A 15,076-nucleotide genomic window follows, 5' to 3' on the forward strand; every position below is an offset into this window, starting at 1 on the left:
TTGGCAAGGAGAGATTTATCAATTTTCCTGGGGAGGGATCTTTTGCATGTCTTACACCATGACCTGAAAGGGCAGGATTTGTGTTGTTCGACGGGGAAGAAAGACAAGTGGACTTGTCATTATGCTAGTAATGTGCAGATAAGTACCTGTGTTTGCCAGGACAAGTCAGATTTAATGATAAAGCCTGCTGGCTTAATAGCACCAAATGCGCAGTGGCCATTCAAAAGATCCGCTCTGAAGCCAAACCAATATTTCCAGTGGGGAAGTACTGTGTAACACACCATGGGACAAATGGGTACAGGTTTTGACACAAGACCACACTTTGTTGAAAAGGTTAAACAAACATAACACTAAACTAGAGGTGATATTTCACCATGATCAAGGTGAGCTGACAGAGGCTGAACACAAATATAATCAGGTGAGTTCCAGTTTGACCTGGTGGAAAAGGTTTCTGGTGATATTCCAGGGGCATATGTACATTCGGGTCTGCACACCCATATAAATAGACCATCAAACTATATAGACCAATGTATAATCACGCAGGGTGCAATGTTATAAAAATACATGAATATTACATAAAAGAACATGCACACCAGACAAAAGATGCTTTTAAATGCAATGCTTATTATTGAAGTGAAAAACTTCTACATAAACCCCGATAAACGGGCAGGATACAAACATATACATATTAGCACAATTTTAACTGAACAATGAGCAATGACACAATGTTACAATATCCTGACCAACACAGAGATGGAGGAAAGTCAGAATTTACCCAACAGCAGCGCTGTTTCGAGGCAATTTGAGCCTCTTGATCACGGGCAATAAAAGTCCAAACAGGCAAACAGCAGATAGGCAACAGATGCGATCATGCAGGGCGGCGTCCTCTTCATGCTGTGTCCAAACTCAGTTTAAATACATGCCATCTAACAGCTCATTGGCCCAAAGCACCGGGGCCGGCCCAAGTGACGCATGCGTACACGCGGCAATTGCCGCTATACGCATTGACGTCACATCCGCTTCCGCCATGTTCCGTAATGCAAAAGTCATTGCGTACAAACGTACGCATGTGATGCGGAAAAATCAATGCGTCCATGCGGACTTTATGCCATATGGAATTTAGACTCTGCATATATGAACGGAGCAAAGCGGAGCGTTACCCTGGCTACAGAAAACCGCTTCCTGGTGCATTTTAACGGTGCTTTTCCGGGCAGAATCTACAAGAAAACACAGACAAACATATTTAGAACAAGACACTATATATAAATTTATAAATAGCAACAATGCCATTAAAATATTAAAACTATCCTTCTTGACAGTAACCAACAGTCTACAAAACTGACAGGTCTACCTCCTCATTAAGACCAAATGGAGCTGTAGTCCTTAATTTGTAAATCCAAAAAAGTTCTCTACTTTTCAATTTCTGCTCCATATCACCACCTCTCGATGGTTTTTTAACTACCTCCACTACCCTAAAGCGTAACTGTGATATACAGTGACCAGCAGTGTAGAAATGGCGCGCCAAAGGAGAATCTGCATCACCGCAGCGAATATTGCTGCGGTGTTCACAGATACGTGTGCGAATGTCCCTGCCGGTTTGCCCAACATAGAGCATCCCACATGGACATATGATAATATAAACAACCCCTATAGAGGAACAGTTAGCAAACTCGTCAAGATATATGCGAGAGCCAGTTCTAGGATGTGAAAAATACGGTCCTCTCGCAACATAACCACACTGTACACAGTGGCCACATGGATACATCCCTTTCAAGGCTGGTAACCCTGAGAGCCAATTACCTGTATTTCTATTTTCAGACACTGGCATATTCCTGGCATGAACAAGAGTATCACGCACACTTCTTGATCGCTTGAATGCACACATAGGGGGTTCTTTAAACACCGGGGCCAATCTCTGGTCACTGCTGATAACCGACCAGTGTGTACGCACAATTTCAAAAGCCTGTTTCGAGAGAGGAGAATAAGTCAGAATCAGCGGTATTCTATTCGATAGTTCTTTAGGTTTATATTGCAACAGAGATGACCTGCTCTTACTGGCGGCCCTGGACAAAGCATCAGATAGTATTTCCTCACTGTAACCTCTTTGCCTAAAATCAGTGTACATCCTGCCCGCCTCATTAAAAAAAAGGCTCATCAGTAGACGCAATACGGCGAATTCTCAAGAATTGACTAAATGGGAGACTTTTCTTAAGACTCAACGGGTGGTAACTACGGGCATCCAAATAAGTATTTTTGTCAGTTGGCTTCTTATAGGGCACAGTTTGTAACATGCCCCTTTCCAGGATGACACTGACATCCAGGAAATGTACTTCCCGGGAATCAAATTCCAACGTGAACTTGATAGAGGGTACACAGCTGTCCAGGACCACCTTAAAGGACTCCAGGGCATCTACAGGGCCATCCCAGTTAAAGAAGATGTCATCTATGTACCTCAGCCAGCATAAAACATGGCCGAGGTACATAGAATTGGAATACACATATTCCCTCTCGAAAGCATCCATCACCAAATTTGCATATGTGGGGGCTACATTGCTCCCCATTGCAGTACCTTGTAATTGCTTATAGAAGGAACCCTCAAAATTAAAGTAATTTTCAGTGAGCACAATTTCCAAGAGCGCCATCAAAAAATTCTTTAAGTCCTCACTCATGTCTATCTTGACGAGTTTGCTAACTGTTCCTCTATAGGGGTTGTTTATATTAGCATATGTCCATGTGGGATGCTCTATGTTGGGCAAACCGGCAGGGACATTCGCACACGTATCTGTGAACACCGCAGCAATATTCGCTGCGGTGACGCAGATTCTCCGTTGGCGCGCCATTTCTACACTGCTGGTCACTGTATATCACAGTTACGCTTTAGGGTAGTGGAGGTAGTTAAAAAACCATGGAGAGGTGGTGATATGGAGCAGAAATTGAAAAGTAGAGAACTTTTTTGGATTTACAAATTAAGGACTACAGCTCCATTTGGTCTTAATGAGGAGGTAGACCTGTCAGTTTTGTAGACTGTTGGTTACTGTCAAGAAGGATAGTTTTAATATTTTAATGGCATTGTTGCTATTTATAAATTTATATATAGTGTCTTGTTCTAAATATGTTTGTCTGTGTTTTCTTGTAGATTCTGCCCGGAAAAGCACCGTTAAAATGCACCAGGAAGCGGTTTTCTGTAGCCAGGGTAACGCTCCGCTTTGCTCCGTTCATATATGCAGAGTCTAAATTCCATATGGCATAAAGTCCGCATGGACGCATTGATTTTTCCGCATCACATGCGTACGTTTGTACGCAATGACTTTTGCATTACGGAACATGGCGGAAGCGGATGTGACGTCAATGCGTATAGCGGCAATTGCCGCGTGTACGCATGCGTCACTTGGGCCGGCCCCGGTGCTTTGGGCCAATGAGCTGTTAGATGGCATGTATTTAAACTGAGTTTGGACACAGCATGAAGAGGACGCCACCCTGCATGATCGCATCTGTTGCCTATCTGCTGTTTGCCTGTTTGGACTTTTATTGCCCGTGATCAAGAGGCTCAAATTGCCTCGAAACAGCGCTGCTGTTGGGTAAATTCTGACTTTCCTCCATCTCTGTGTTGGTCAGGATATTGTAACATTGTGTCATTGCTCATTGTTCAGTTAAAATTGTGCTAATATGTATATGTTTGTATCCTGCCCGTTTATCGGGGTTTATGTAGAAGTTTTTCACTTCAATAATAAGCATTGCATTTAAAAGCATCTTTTGTCTGGTGTGCATGTTCTTTTATGTAATATTCATGTATTTTTATAACATTGCACCCTGCGTGATTATACATTGGTCTATATAGTTTGATGGTCTATTTATATGGGTGTGCAGACCCTAATGTACATATACTTCTGTTTTTCAGGTTTTTGCACCCTGTTACTGTCTTTTCTGTCTTACTATGTCTTTTGCTGATATTAGTGGGCTTAGCAGCAGATTTGCCGAAACCCTGGTTTTCAACCAGAGTGAGATTGACAGTATTATACAGCAGTTTACTAATCCTGATAGTAATTTTACTACCGATACCCCTTATTTGAAGAAACAACTTGAGTTGAATGCAAAAAGAGTTATCCAATATAAATTACACTCTGATACATTAATTGAATATTTAAAGTCCAAACGCATTCCACGAGGCCTTAGACTGAATATTAGGCCTACTTTTTGCAGAAGTGATAAAACCTTTTGTGAAAATTGGTTTCGCATTTTGAACAAGTGCAGCCTGGATCTAATAGCTCTTACGATCCAAGGGATTCAGAGTGAAATTGGTAAATTGGAAGCTATCACCACCCAATTAAAGAGTAAATTGTCCTCCATTTTGCCTGCAGAGGAGTATAATTCTTTTTTGGAGTTATTGTCTGCAAACGTTGAAGCTTATAGAACCCAAACACTGTCTACTAAATTGGATAAATTTAGAAGGGATATCTTGGACTACCAAGAGGATCGTGTGTATTCGTGGAGAGAATCACGCCGTCCTGGTAGACGTATGCAAGCAGGGCCCCCTGGTCAACCTATTAGTGACAGTAGTTCTGGAGAGGGTTCTTCCACTTCCAATCAACCTTTTTTAGGCCAAGGCCAGTGAGGTCGAGGAAGAAGACGAGGAGGGGTAAAAGACGTCCAAACCGATTCCCGTGTGACCCACAGTCAAACACAGAGGACGACCTAGTGGTCAATCTTTCCTCCCGTCCATTGTCTATTATTGAACATCAGGTACTTAAGAAAGGCTTGGGTTTTGTTCCTACACACAAGGGAAACCAATTAGAATTGGATACCGATTTGTACAATTTCTTTCGAACCCTTAGAATTAAAGCTTTTTTTCACACTCAACCCCCTCAGTTGGGTAGTACCCAGGTGTCTTCACCTTTTCCTCCAAACGTTGATTTAAGTATATGTCGAGCAAAAAGTAAATGGCAGCCTCCTGCCACAGCTCATACGATTGAGACATTTATCAATTTGGTCCAGAGAGATTTGTCTTCCCTACCTGCAGTAAGTCCTGTAAGAAGTAATTTGACTAAAGAAGAACATGATGCACTGGAAGGTTTATGTTTAGACCCTGAGTTGATTATCAAAAGTGCCGACAAGGGTGGAGCCATCGTTTTGATGGACAGGTCTGATTACTGCAGAGAGGTATACAGACAATTGGGTGACCATATGGTGTATTGCAAATTGAGATCTGATCCCCTCCCAGTGATTAAATATAAGATTGATGAATTGGTAAAAGGAGCGTGTGAGGTGGGCACAATAGACAAGAGAACCTTCGACTTTTTGATTACCGATTTTCCTTTGACGCCATTATTTTATGTTTTACCCAAAATACATAAGACCCTTGTTAATCCACCTGGAAGACCCATAGTGGCCGGGACAAACTCAGTTTTTCAGCCGCTAGCAATTTTTTTGGATCAAATGTTGCGACCCAGTGTGGCGAATATGCGCTCTTATTTGATGGATACTACACAGTTTTTGTCCAAATTGACTAACTTTGGGAGTTTTCCTCCCAATTGTGTATTATGTACTATGGATGTGTGCAGTTTGTACACATCCATTCCACACCATTGGGGTCTACAGGTGATACGGGAAGTATTGAACTCTATAGACATGAGTGAGGACTTAAAGAATTTTTTGATGGCGCTCTTGGAAATTGTGCTCACTGAAAATTACTTTAATTTTGAGGGTTCCTTCTATAAGCAATTACAAGGTACTGCAATGGGGAGCAATGTAGCCCCCACATATGCAAATTTGGTGATGGATGCTTTCGAGAGGGAATATGTGTATTCCAATTCTATGTACCTCGGCCATGTTTTATGCTGGCTGAGGTACATAGATGACATCTTCTTTATCTGGGATGGCCCTGTAGATGCCCTGGAGTCCTTTAAGGTGGTCCTGGACAGCTGTGTACCCTCTATCAAGTTCACGTTGGAATTTGATTTCCGGGAAGTACATTTCCTGGATGTCAGTGTCATCCTGGAAAGGGGCATGTTACAAACTGTGCCCTATAAGAAGCCAACTGACAAAAATACTTATTTGGATGCCCGTAGTTACCACCCGTTGAGTCTTAAGAAAAGTCTCCCATTTAGTCAATTCTTGAGAATTCGCCGTATTGCATCTACTGATGAGGCCTTTTTTAATGAGGCGGGCAGGATGTACACTGATTTTAGGCAAAGAGGTTACAGTGAGGAAATACTATCTGATGCTTTGTCCAGGGCCGCCAGTAAGAGCAGGTCATCTCTGTTGCAATATAAACCTAAAGAACTATCGAATAGAATACCGCTGATTCTGACTTATTCTCCTCTCTCGAAACAGGCTTTTGAAATTGTGCGTAAACACTGGTCGGTCATCAGCAGTGACCAGAGATTGGCCCCGGTGTTTAAAGAACCCCCTATGTGTGCATTAAAGCGATCAAGAAGTGTGCGTGATACTCTTGTTCATGCCAGGAATATGCCAGTGTCTGAAAATAGAAATACAGGTAATTGGCTCTCAGGGTTACCAGCCTTGAAAGGGATGTATCCATGTGGCCACTGTGTACAGTGTGGTTATGTTGCGAGAGGACCGTATTTTTCGCATCCTAGAACTGGCTCTCGCATATATCTTGACGAGTTTGCTAACTGTTCCTCTATAGGGGTTGTTTATATTATCATATGTCCATGTGGGATGCTCTATGTTGGGCAAACCGGCAGGGACATTCGCACACGTATCTGTGAACACCGCAGCAATATTCGCTGCGGTGACGCAGATTCTCCGTTGGCGCGCCATTTCTACACTGCTGGTCACTGTATATCACAGTTACGCTTTAGGGTAGTGGAGGTAGTTAAAAAAACATGGAGAGGTGGTGATATGGAGCAGAAATTGAAAAGTAGAGAACTTTTTTGGATTTACAAATTAAGGACTAAAGCTTCATTTGGTCTTAATGAGGAGGTAGACCTGTCAGTTTTGTAGACTGTTGGTTACTGTCAAGAAGGATAGTTTTAATATTTTAATGGCATTGTTGCTATTTATAAATTTATATATAGTGTCTTGTTCTAAATATGTTTGTCTGTGTTTTCATGTAGATTCTGCCCGGAAAAGCACCGTTAAAATGCACCAGGAAGCGGTTTTCTGTAGCCAGGGTAACGCTCCGCTTTGCTCCGTTCATATATGCAGAGTCTAAATTCCATATGGCATAAAGTCCGCATGGACGCATTGATTTTTCCGCATCACATGCGTACGCAATGACTTTTGCATTACGGAACATGGCGGAAGCGGATGTGACGTCAATGCATATAGCGGCAATTGCCGCGTGTACGCATGCGTCACTTGGGCCGGCCCCGGTGCTTTGGGCCAATGAGCTGTTAGATGACATGTATTTAAACTGAGTTTGGACACAGCATGAAGAGGACGCCGCCCTGCATGATCGCATCTGTTGCCTATCTGCTGTTTGCCTGTTTGGACTTTTATTGCCCGTGATCAAGAGGCTCAAATTGCCTCGAAACAGCGCTGCTGTTGGGTAAATTCTGACTTTCCTCCATCTCTGTGTTGGTCAGGATATTGTAACATTGTGTCATTGCTCATTGTTCAGTTAAAATTGTGCTAATATGTATATGTTTGTTTCCTGCCCGTTTATCGGGGTTTATGTACAAGTTTTTCACTTCAATAATAAGCATTGCATTTAAAAGCATCTTTTGTCTGGTGTGCATGTTCTTTGATATTCCAGGGGCACTCAGACTGGGCCTCCGCAGTTCAAACTTTTTTCCTGCACCCACTGGTCGTAGTGATGGGGATTACAATCATATACATCATTACACAGGTGAGTTTGTGTTTAAAATTACGCAAACAAATAAACATGGTTCGAGGATTGGGGTCAAGTACACAATCTCACAAGCCTATATTTTTAAGCTAAGCCACATAATACAAGGTTTCAGCAGGTACCTATGGGACGGAGCTGATTGTATAAAGGTGGTTTTCTAGAAGACCCCTAGCACTGTTCCGTCGCTTTGGGTACAAACAAGTTTCACTTTTCCATGTTCAAGTGGAGTATATGAGGAATACGCCTGTGACGAGAATTCTGAGTGGAGAGTGGGATGAGGGCTTAGAAGAAGGGCCTTCCCAGAGAGACAAGAGGTCTTACTCTCCCTCCCGGGGCATTCACCTAGAGCAGAGAGAGTGTGTTTGGAAATGAGCATGGAATGGTGAAACATAAAAAAAAACAGGCTCAAAGGTACCGTCTGAATCCTACTGGAGAAACCCGCATCTCAAGTCATTTCAGGGGGGCCGTTAGAATGTAAGTATACTTGAATTCTAGCCTCAGGTACTGAAGTCTAGCAAAAGAATTGAGATACAGGTTCTCTTTAAGCAGAGTTTTCGGAGAAGAAGATGTTCCTTGTGTAAGGCCACATACCGCCAGTTAACAGGAACGTGGACCTCTAGAAGGCCACATAATGGGTCAGTTAGACCTTAGACAATGGAAATGGTAAACAAAGCCAATGTTTATAAAACATTGCATTCTTTGTATGTAGGGTATAAAGCAATGGAATATGAAATTATATTAATGATGAGGTGGGTCATATGCTCATGCCAGCCAATGGTAGGCTTAGGGGTATGGCTCGGGTGATGTCAGAATTTAACTCTTTGTTGTTCATATAAATTAGGGAGACTGGAGGGAAAATGGTACTATACTTTCCAGCTATCCGGCTCTCTCTATGCTTCCTAGTTAGAATACTAGCTTCCTGTCTGTATGCTGTAAATATATGTGATGTACAAAGGAAAGACTATTTATACTCTGAAGAAATCAACCTGTAACACAAGATGTTTAATAAACCCCTTAGTAAGGTGAAGAAGGCTGTCTCTACTCTATCTCCTGTATGCTGTCACTGTGATTTGCAGCTCTGATGAGTTGCTGGTGCCAGAGCAAAAGGTGTGTGGTGCTGTTGCCAATAGCAACCAACATATAGATTCTTACAAATCGAACATGGCAGATTGAATCAAATCAAATCAAGGAATTGAATCAAATTGAATCAAAGTTCATGTTCGAGGTTTGCGAACCCAGGTTCGAGCCATCTCTAATAGAGGGTTATAACAGTGATGCAGTCAGCAACACAGTATACAGTACACCACTATGCAACAACAAAATATCAGTACAGCAGGGTCAATGTCACTGTTATTCCTGGAAAGGACTTTTGAGTTAGGATGAGTGCTCAATAGGATTATTGGGTGGTGCCTAGATGGTGCACTACAGAGAACCTAGGAAGAAGCTAGCACAAAATCAAATGACTATCTATAACTGTGCCTTTATCTGCAGCACCAGATTTTCTTTCAAAGATAGTACACTATAGCAGACAAACTTATGGTCTGGCACTCGATTGCTTGAACCTGGGGGTTACAGGGCCTTATTCAGGGGCCGCTTGCATCACATACAATAAATCACATCATCACCTTCATATTGTTTAAGCAACTTCTACAAGGCTGGCGGGGAGAACTCTGAGATGTGCAGCAGGTAAGGTTAGTGCAGGGCACCACAACGATCTAGGCACATTTGAAAGAAGGATACCGTGCACCTATCTCTTAAACAGTTCCATCAATTTATTCCTTTCTTCAGCCAAAGGTAAACAGTGGACAGTATTGACATATGCAAAAGTATCGTCAAACCTGTGTGCTGGAAGTTGCTGCTGCACCCCCTCCTCCATCACTGCAGCAACTTCCAGCACACAGGTTTGACGATACTTTTGCATATGTCAATACTGTCCACTGTTTACCTTTGGCTGAAGAAAGGAATATATTGATGGAACTGTTTAAGAGATAGGTGCAAGGTATCCTTCTTTCAAATGTGCCCAGATTTTCTTTCTACACTGACTACAGGCAGAGTGAAAGTAGCCACGTAGGTACCCCAGGTAGTGATCCTGGCTGATTGTCCCTCCTGTCCTTTATGAATTCAGGGTGAAGGGTCAAAAAATGGCTCTATTGGAAAGTATGGGGCAGTCAAGAAAAGCCTATATAGTTTGCCTTCTGGGTGAACAACTGTTCTGCCATCCCTACTTATCATTAATATGTCATGAATTGTGATACCAAATAAATTGAATTTCAGAAATTGAGTGTAATTTGAGACCCTGGTGATTTGTTTGAGTTACTTAGTCCTAATTGCCACAGGATGAGCGCCCTGTGGGTTTACAAAATAAGCCTGAACTAAGCTGAGCACTTTCATTTTCGTATGTACAGTACAGACTTTACCTCCAACCATCCCATGAGACACCAACTCTGCAACTGCGTAATAAAATCAACACCAAACAGCAAAAACAAATAAAACATAAAACTAAATGGCAAACTGTTGAGCAATGTCACACACACTGCAAGGTTGTTTTAATCTTAGCTCTAATGAACTTGTCATTACTCACCTCAAGGCTGTATTTACTGACATAGTAGTAGATCTCATTCAAAGCACTTAGCACGTTAAACTCTGATGCATGCATATGAGATTGCTCTGCAAGGTAGGCGTTCATATCCTGGTCACTAATGGCTGGGAGCTTGGCAATGTCAGAATAATACCTTCAAACACAAATTAGCAATGTTAGCATAATACACAGCACTACAACTTGCCATTGGTATTTGTTTGTCCATTTGATTATAGAAACATTGAATAAGAAATGTAAGGTCATCATGAGAATATTTCTGGTGGTTACGCTTTTCTACCCATACCTTTCTACCCAGTTCTTGTAGTTGGGGATGTCCTTGGCATACAGCAGCTTGTTGCTGGGTGAATCTTTTCCAAGTCGATGCTCTGAGGTTGAACAAGAGTCCATAAATGTCTGAGCCACAACAGACAGACAAGCATCTGTAATGCTGCCTTTGTGAATGTCAAACACAAACTGAGGATTCTTAATGACATTTACCCAAAACCGAAGTGGCAAGCTGTGTGAACAGAAAAAATATCAGGATTTAAATTCAACATTTTAAAAATATTTTTCTCCTTTCAGACAGGGGCATAACAATTGCAGCTGCAAGGAATGCGTGTGGGGGGAGAGGGGGTAGGAGTGCCCTCTGGGGTCCACTTAGGGCCATTTTTGTAGGCAGGAGGGGCCACAGCTCCATGAGGGAAGAGCAATGGCCACACACAGTGGTGGGGAAGGGGGCCCAATCCTCCTCTCACCTTGGGCTTCTCCATAAGTGCTTCCCTCTCCAGCATTAACGGCAGCAACAAGAGGGCAAGGAACAGTGAACGCGGACAGACTTCTGAGCTAAGAGCTGGGAAAGGGGGCCCCCCTCCCTCACCTCGGGCTCCTCCTTAAGCACTTCCCTCTCCAGCATTAACGGCAGCAGCAAGAGGGTAGGGAACAGTGAATGCGGACACACTTCTGCATTACATGGGACAGGAGGTTCTTCTCTGTTAGCGCCTGATGCTACTTCCTGTTTTTCAGAGAAGACCAGATCTCCATCGCATGGAGTGCAGAAGAGGTATGTTTGTGTTTACTGTTCCCTGTCCGCTTGCTGCTGCTGCCAATTCTGGAGGGGGAAGCGCTGAAGAGGGAGCCTGAGGTGAGGGAGGGGGCCCCCTTTCTCAGCTCTGTGTGTGGTCCTTCCTCATGCGCTGCGCCCCTGGGCCTGGGGCACCTAACTGGCTACCTATACCTGACTATAGTGAGGGTACCTACACCTGGATACACTGTGGGCACCTATATCTAGCTATACTGAGAGCATCCATGCCTGGCTATACTGGGGACACCCATGTCTGGCTATACTGCTATACTGTGGGAACCTGTACCTGGCTATACTGTGGGAACCCATGCCTGGCTATACTGGGGGTACCTATACCTGGCTATACTGAGGGCATCTATACCTGACTATACAGGGGGTACCTATCTATACTGGGGACACCTATTCCTAGCTATACTGGAGACAGGAACCTTTACCTGGCTATACTGGGGGTACCTCTCTATACTGTGGGCACCTATACCTAGCTATACTGATGGTACCTATACTTGGCTATACTGGGGCAAGCACCTATACCTGGCTATACTGGGGGCACCTATACCTGGGGGGGGGGCATCCAAAGTTTTTCAGAGGGGCACAGTGATTTCTAGTTACCCCCTGCATCCCACTAACAGTCCAGCATGCAGAGCTGTAAAATATCTTATGTATTCCTCATTTTTCAATCTGCCTTGATCAATGTTCCTTATGAATTCCTATAACACAGTGGATGTAATGAAAACCAAACAAGGAGCATATACAATGGAAAAAAAACTATTTAACCCCACCACCTGCAATATAATTGAACCTAAGGATTATAACATATAAAATAGTTACTTGCCTTAGTAGAGGGAAGCTTTTGGATAGTCTAGAAGTCCCATTGTCCTTGACCCCACCTATCCAGCACTGGGACCCTCTAAGCTTATCCATCTGTGTACAAGTGCAGCTGTACTGCACTTGTGGGAATATAGTCTGCACAGTTGCATGAAGCTTCTTGTACATGGCTTGAGCAGCTTATTGCTATTGCACATCCACAAAACCATACCCGTGTATGCGCAGTATGCCAGTGCTTTTACATGGTCCTAGGCAGCAGTGGTAGGGTCGAGAGTGATATGGGAAGCAGAAGGCTTCTGACTGCTGAGGTTTTTTTTGTTTTTTTAACTTTTGTTCCCTTTTTTGCTTAAGAGAGGAACCTTATTGATTTACAGTAGAATGTAATACATTATTCAGGATACCCAAGTTTAAGATAGTTATCCTGATTTTTGCATCAGAAAAACTTTTTACATGTTGCTTCCAGTGATGCTTAGCGCCTAGGCAATGATGTCACACAGCCTTCCGTTCCAGAGCATCCCACAGTGACGTGACATTGATCTGTGATCAATTCAAGAATTTACATCAGGGAATTTACATCAGGGGGAGGAAAGATTTTACAATGGGCAAATACTAAATAATTTATAAAGTAATATTTTAAAAAATAAACAATTGTATCCATAGATTATATGCAGCAGTAAAGTTTATTTTAAAAAAAAACCTCTTGTTAGCCCTTTTAGTTTTTAACATTATATTTTTTAATATTACTGATACAGTGCAAAGAGAAAACGTATAGGTTAGATAGGTAGGTGCCTCGAGTATAGCTATAGAAGAAAGAGGGTGCGTGCGTGCGGGGATCAGAGAAGGTAAGTTGTAACTCCGTTATGCCCGCTCTCCCCACCGCTGTGCCCCCCCCTTCCTCCCTGGCACTCCGCCCAGCGCCCCGGGCGGTCGCGTGGTTTGCACGGCCGTAGAAACAGGCCTGATATCAGCAACATAAATAAAGTGTTGTGATAAAAAGGATGACTGCAATTTGTGTATAAGAGGTCATAATTTTACTTAGATTATACGTTTTCTGCACTTAAAGTTCATGAGTCGTTTGGAGTTGCTGTCACTGCAAGCCCATCTCAATGTGTAGCTCCTCCTATCCAACTGCTTTCCTGTGGCAGATTCTGAGTTTCCCAGATTATACTTCATAAATGAAAAACAAAACTGCGTTTAGGGTAATAATAGAACTACCGCCCCTGCAAAGGATGCAGGTGCAGGGGGGGGGGGTTGGCGAAGGGAAAGGGGGCCCGCGGCTGTGGGGCCCACCACCAGCCCGCATGCATTAACAAGCGGACGAGTAAGACACAAATTATTTGCAAGCAGGCTTTTGCTGTCTGGTATTCCGGCGGGCACTAGGACCTGGAGGCATACTTCTCTTCAACCTCCTGCTCGGATGCTTACTTATCACCCCCCTTCCTGCCCCCTCAAGCACACAGGATGGACACACATGGTGAGACACACAGCCCTTGTGGGCTGCTACCAGCTATGAACTTCTGTCTTCTTCTTTCTTCTGGCACAATCTCCTACAGACAGGGTGATGGATGGTAGCAAATGTCTTGTCTGCGAGAATGTATTGCTTAATTCTTCTGTGTTTTGGCCAGAGAGGATAAGTTAGGCTGTGCGTGTGTGTAGTGTGTGAGTGGCTGCATATGTGTGGCTGTGTGTGTATGTGTATAGTGTGTGTATGTGTATAGTGTGTGTGTGTGTGTGTGTCTGTGTATGTGTATGTAGTTTGTGTAATGTGTGTGTGGCTGTGTATATAGTGTGTGTGTGTCTGTGTGTGTGTGTGTGTGTGTGTGTGTGTGTGTGTGTGTGTGTGTGTGTGTGTGTGTGTGTGTGTGTGTGTGTGTGTGTGTGTGTGTGTGTAGTGCGTTTGTGGCTGTGTGTGTATGTGTATAGTGTGTGTGTTTAGTGTGTGTGTGTGGCTGTGTATGTGTGGCTGTGTGTGTATGTGTATATAGTGTATGTGTGGCTGTGTTTGTGTGTCTGTGTGTGTGTAATGTGTGTGGCTGTGTATGTGTGGCTGTGTGTGTGTATGTGTATCAGAGTCGGGACAAGGTCCTCCAGCACCCAAGGCTGAGACACCAAAGTGCGCCCCTCCATCCTTCCACCCCAGCCGTCACACATTGATTACTATTAGACTAAGAGGCACCCCAGGGCCCCCAACACCTTAATCTCTATCTGGCTTGTAGTCACTTCCATGTATCTCCTTTTCTTATTTCTTTCTGCTTCAAACACAATTAGGAATGACAGCTGAATGAATTGTGTGCCCCCTCCTACACTGCGCCCTGAGGCTGGAGCCTCTCCAGCCTATGCCTCGGCCCGGCCCTGATGTGTATATAGTGTGTGTGTGTGTTTAGTGTGTGTGTGTGTGGCTGTGTAGGTGTGCCTGTGTGTGTATGTGTATACAGTGTGTGTGTGTGTATGTGTGTGTGTGCGTGCTCGCATGCGTGTTGCGTGCGTGCGTAGATCTGTTGTCTGCCTAATTTCTGTTTTGTAGGGGTGCCTCAGCCTGCCTGATTTCTGTTTTGTGGCTGGGGGTGCCTGCGTTAGGCATTGGGGGGGATTTTTGTGTGAGAGATAGTTTACTCTATTACTGGGTGCCCAAATTTCTATGTTCCATTTGACAAATGTGAAACAGGAGGAAATAGTCATAGACGCATATAAATAGCAGCTATATGGGTGGAAACTAGTGTTGGGCGAACAGTGTTCGCCACTGTTCGGGTTCTGCAGAACATCACCCTGTTCGGGTGATGTT

The 15,076-nt window shown here is 43.6% G+C and overlaps 1 protein-coding gene across 10 annotated transcripts in view; it reads right to left on the reverse strand.

The window, feature by feature from the left end:
• PLXNA2 (plexin A2) overlaps positions 1 to 15,076 on the reverse strand; it is a 3,799,727-nt gene that overhangs the window by 126,377 nt on the left and 3,658,274 nt on the right. For 8 of the 10 annotated variants that reach the window (XM_068269767.1, XM_068269773.1, XM_068269774.1 and 5 more), the window contains 2 exons: positions 10,693 to 10,905; positions 10,392 to 10,542 (listed from right to left, as the gene is read on the reverse strand). The exons of 1 other annotated variant lie outside the window; for it this stretch is intronic. In XM_068269767.1, the coding sequence (XP_068125868.1) occupies positions 10,392 to 10,542; positions 10,693 to 10,905 (364 nt within the window). Of the gene's footprint in view, positions 1 to 10,391; positions 10,543 to 10,692; positions 10,906 to 15,076 lie in introns of those variants that run through there. One more of the 10 variants, XM_068269777.1, reaches the window with a different exon arrangement.

This window comes from Hyperolius riggenbachi, chromosome 2 (assembly GCF_040937935.1).
Source record: "Hyperolius riggenbachi isolate aHypRig1 chromosome 2, aHypRig1.pri, whole genome shotgun sequence".
Lineage (NCBI taxonomy): Eukaryota > Metazoa > Chordata > Amphibia > Anura > Hyperoliidae > Hyperolius > Hyperolius riggenbachi.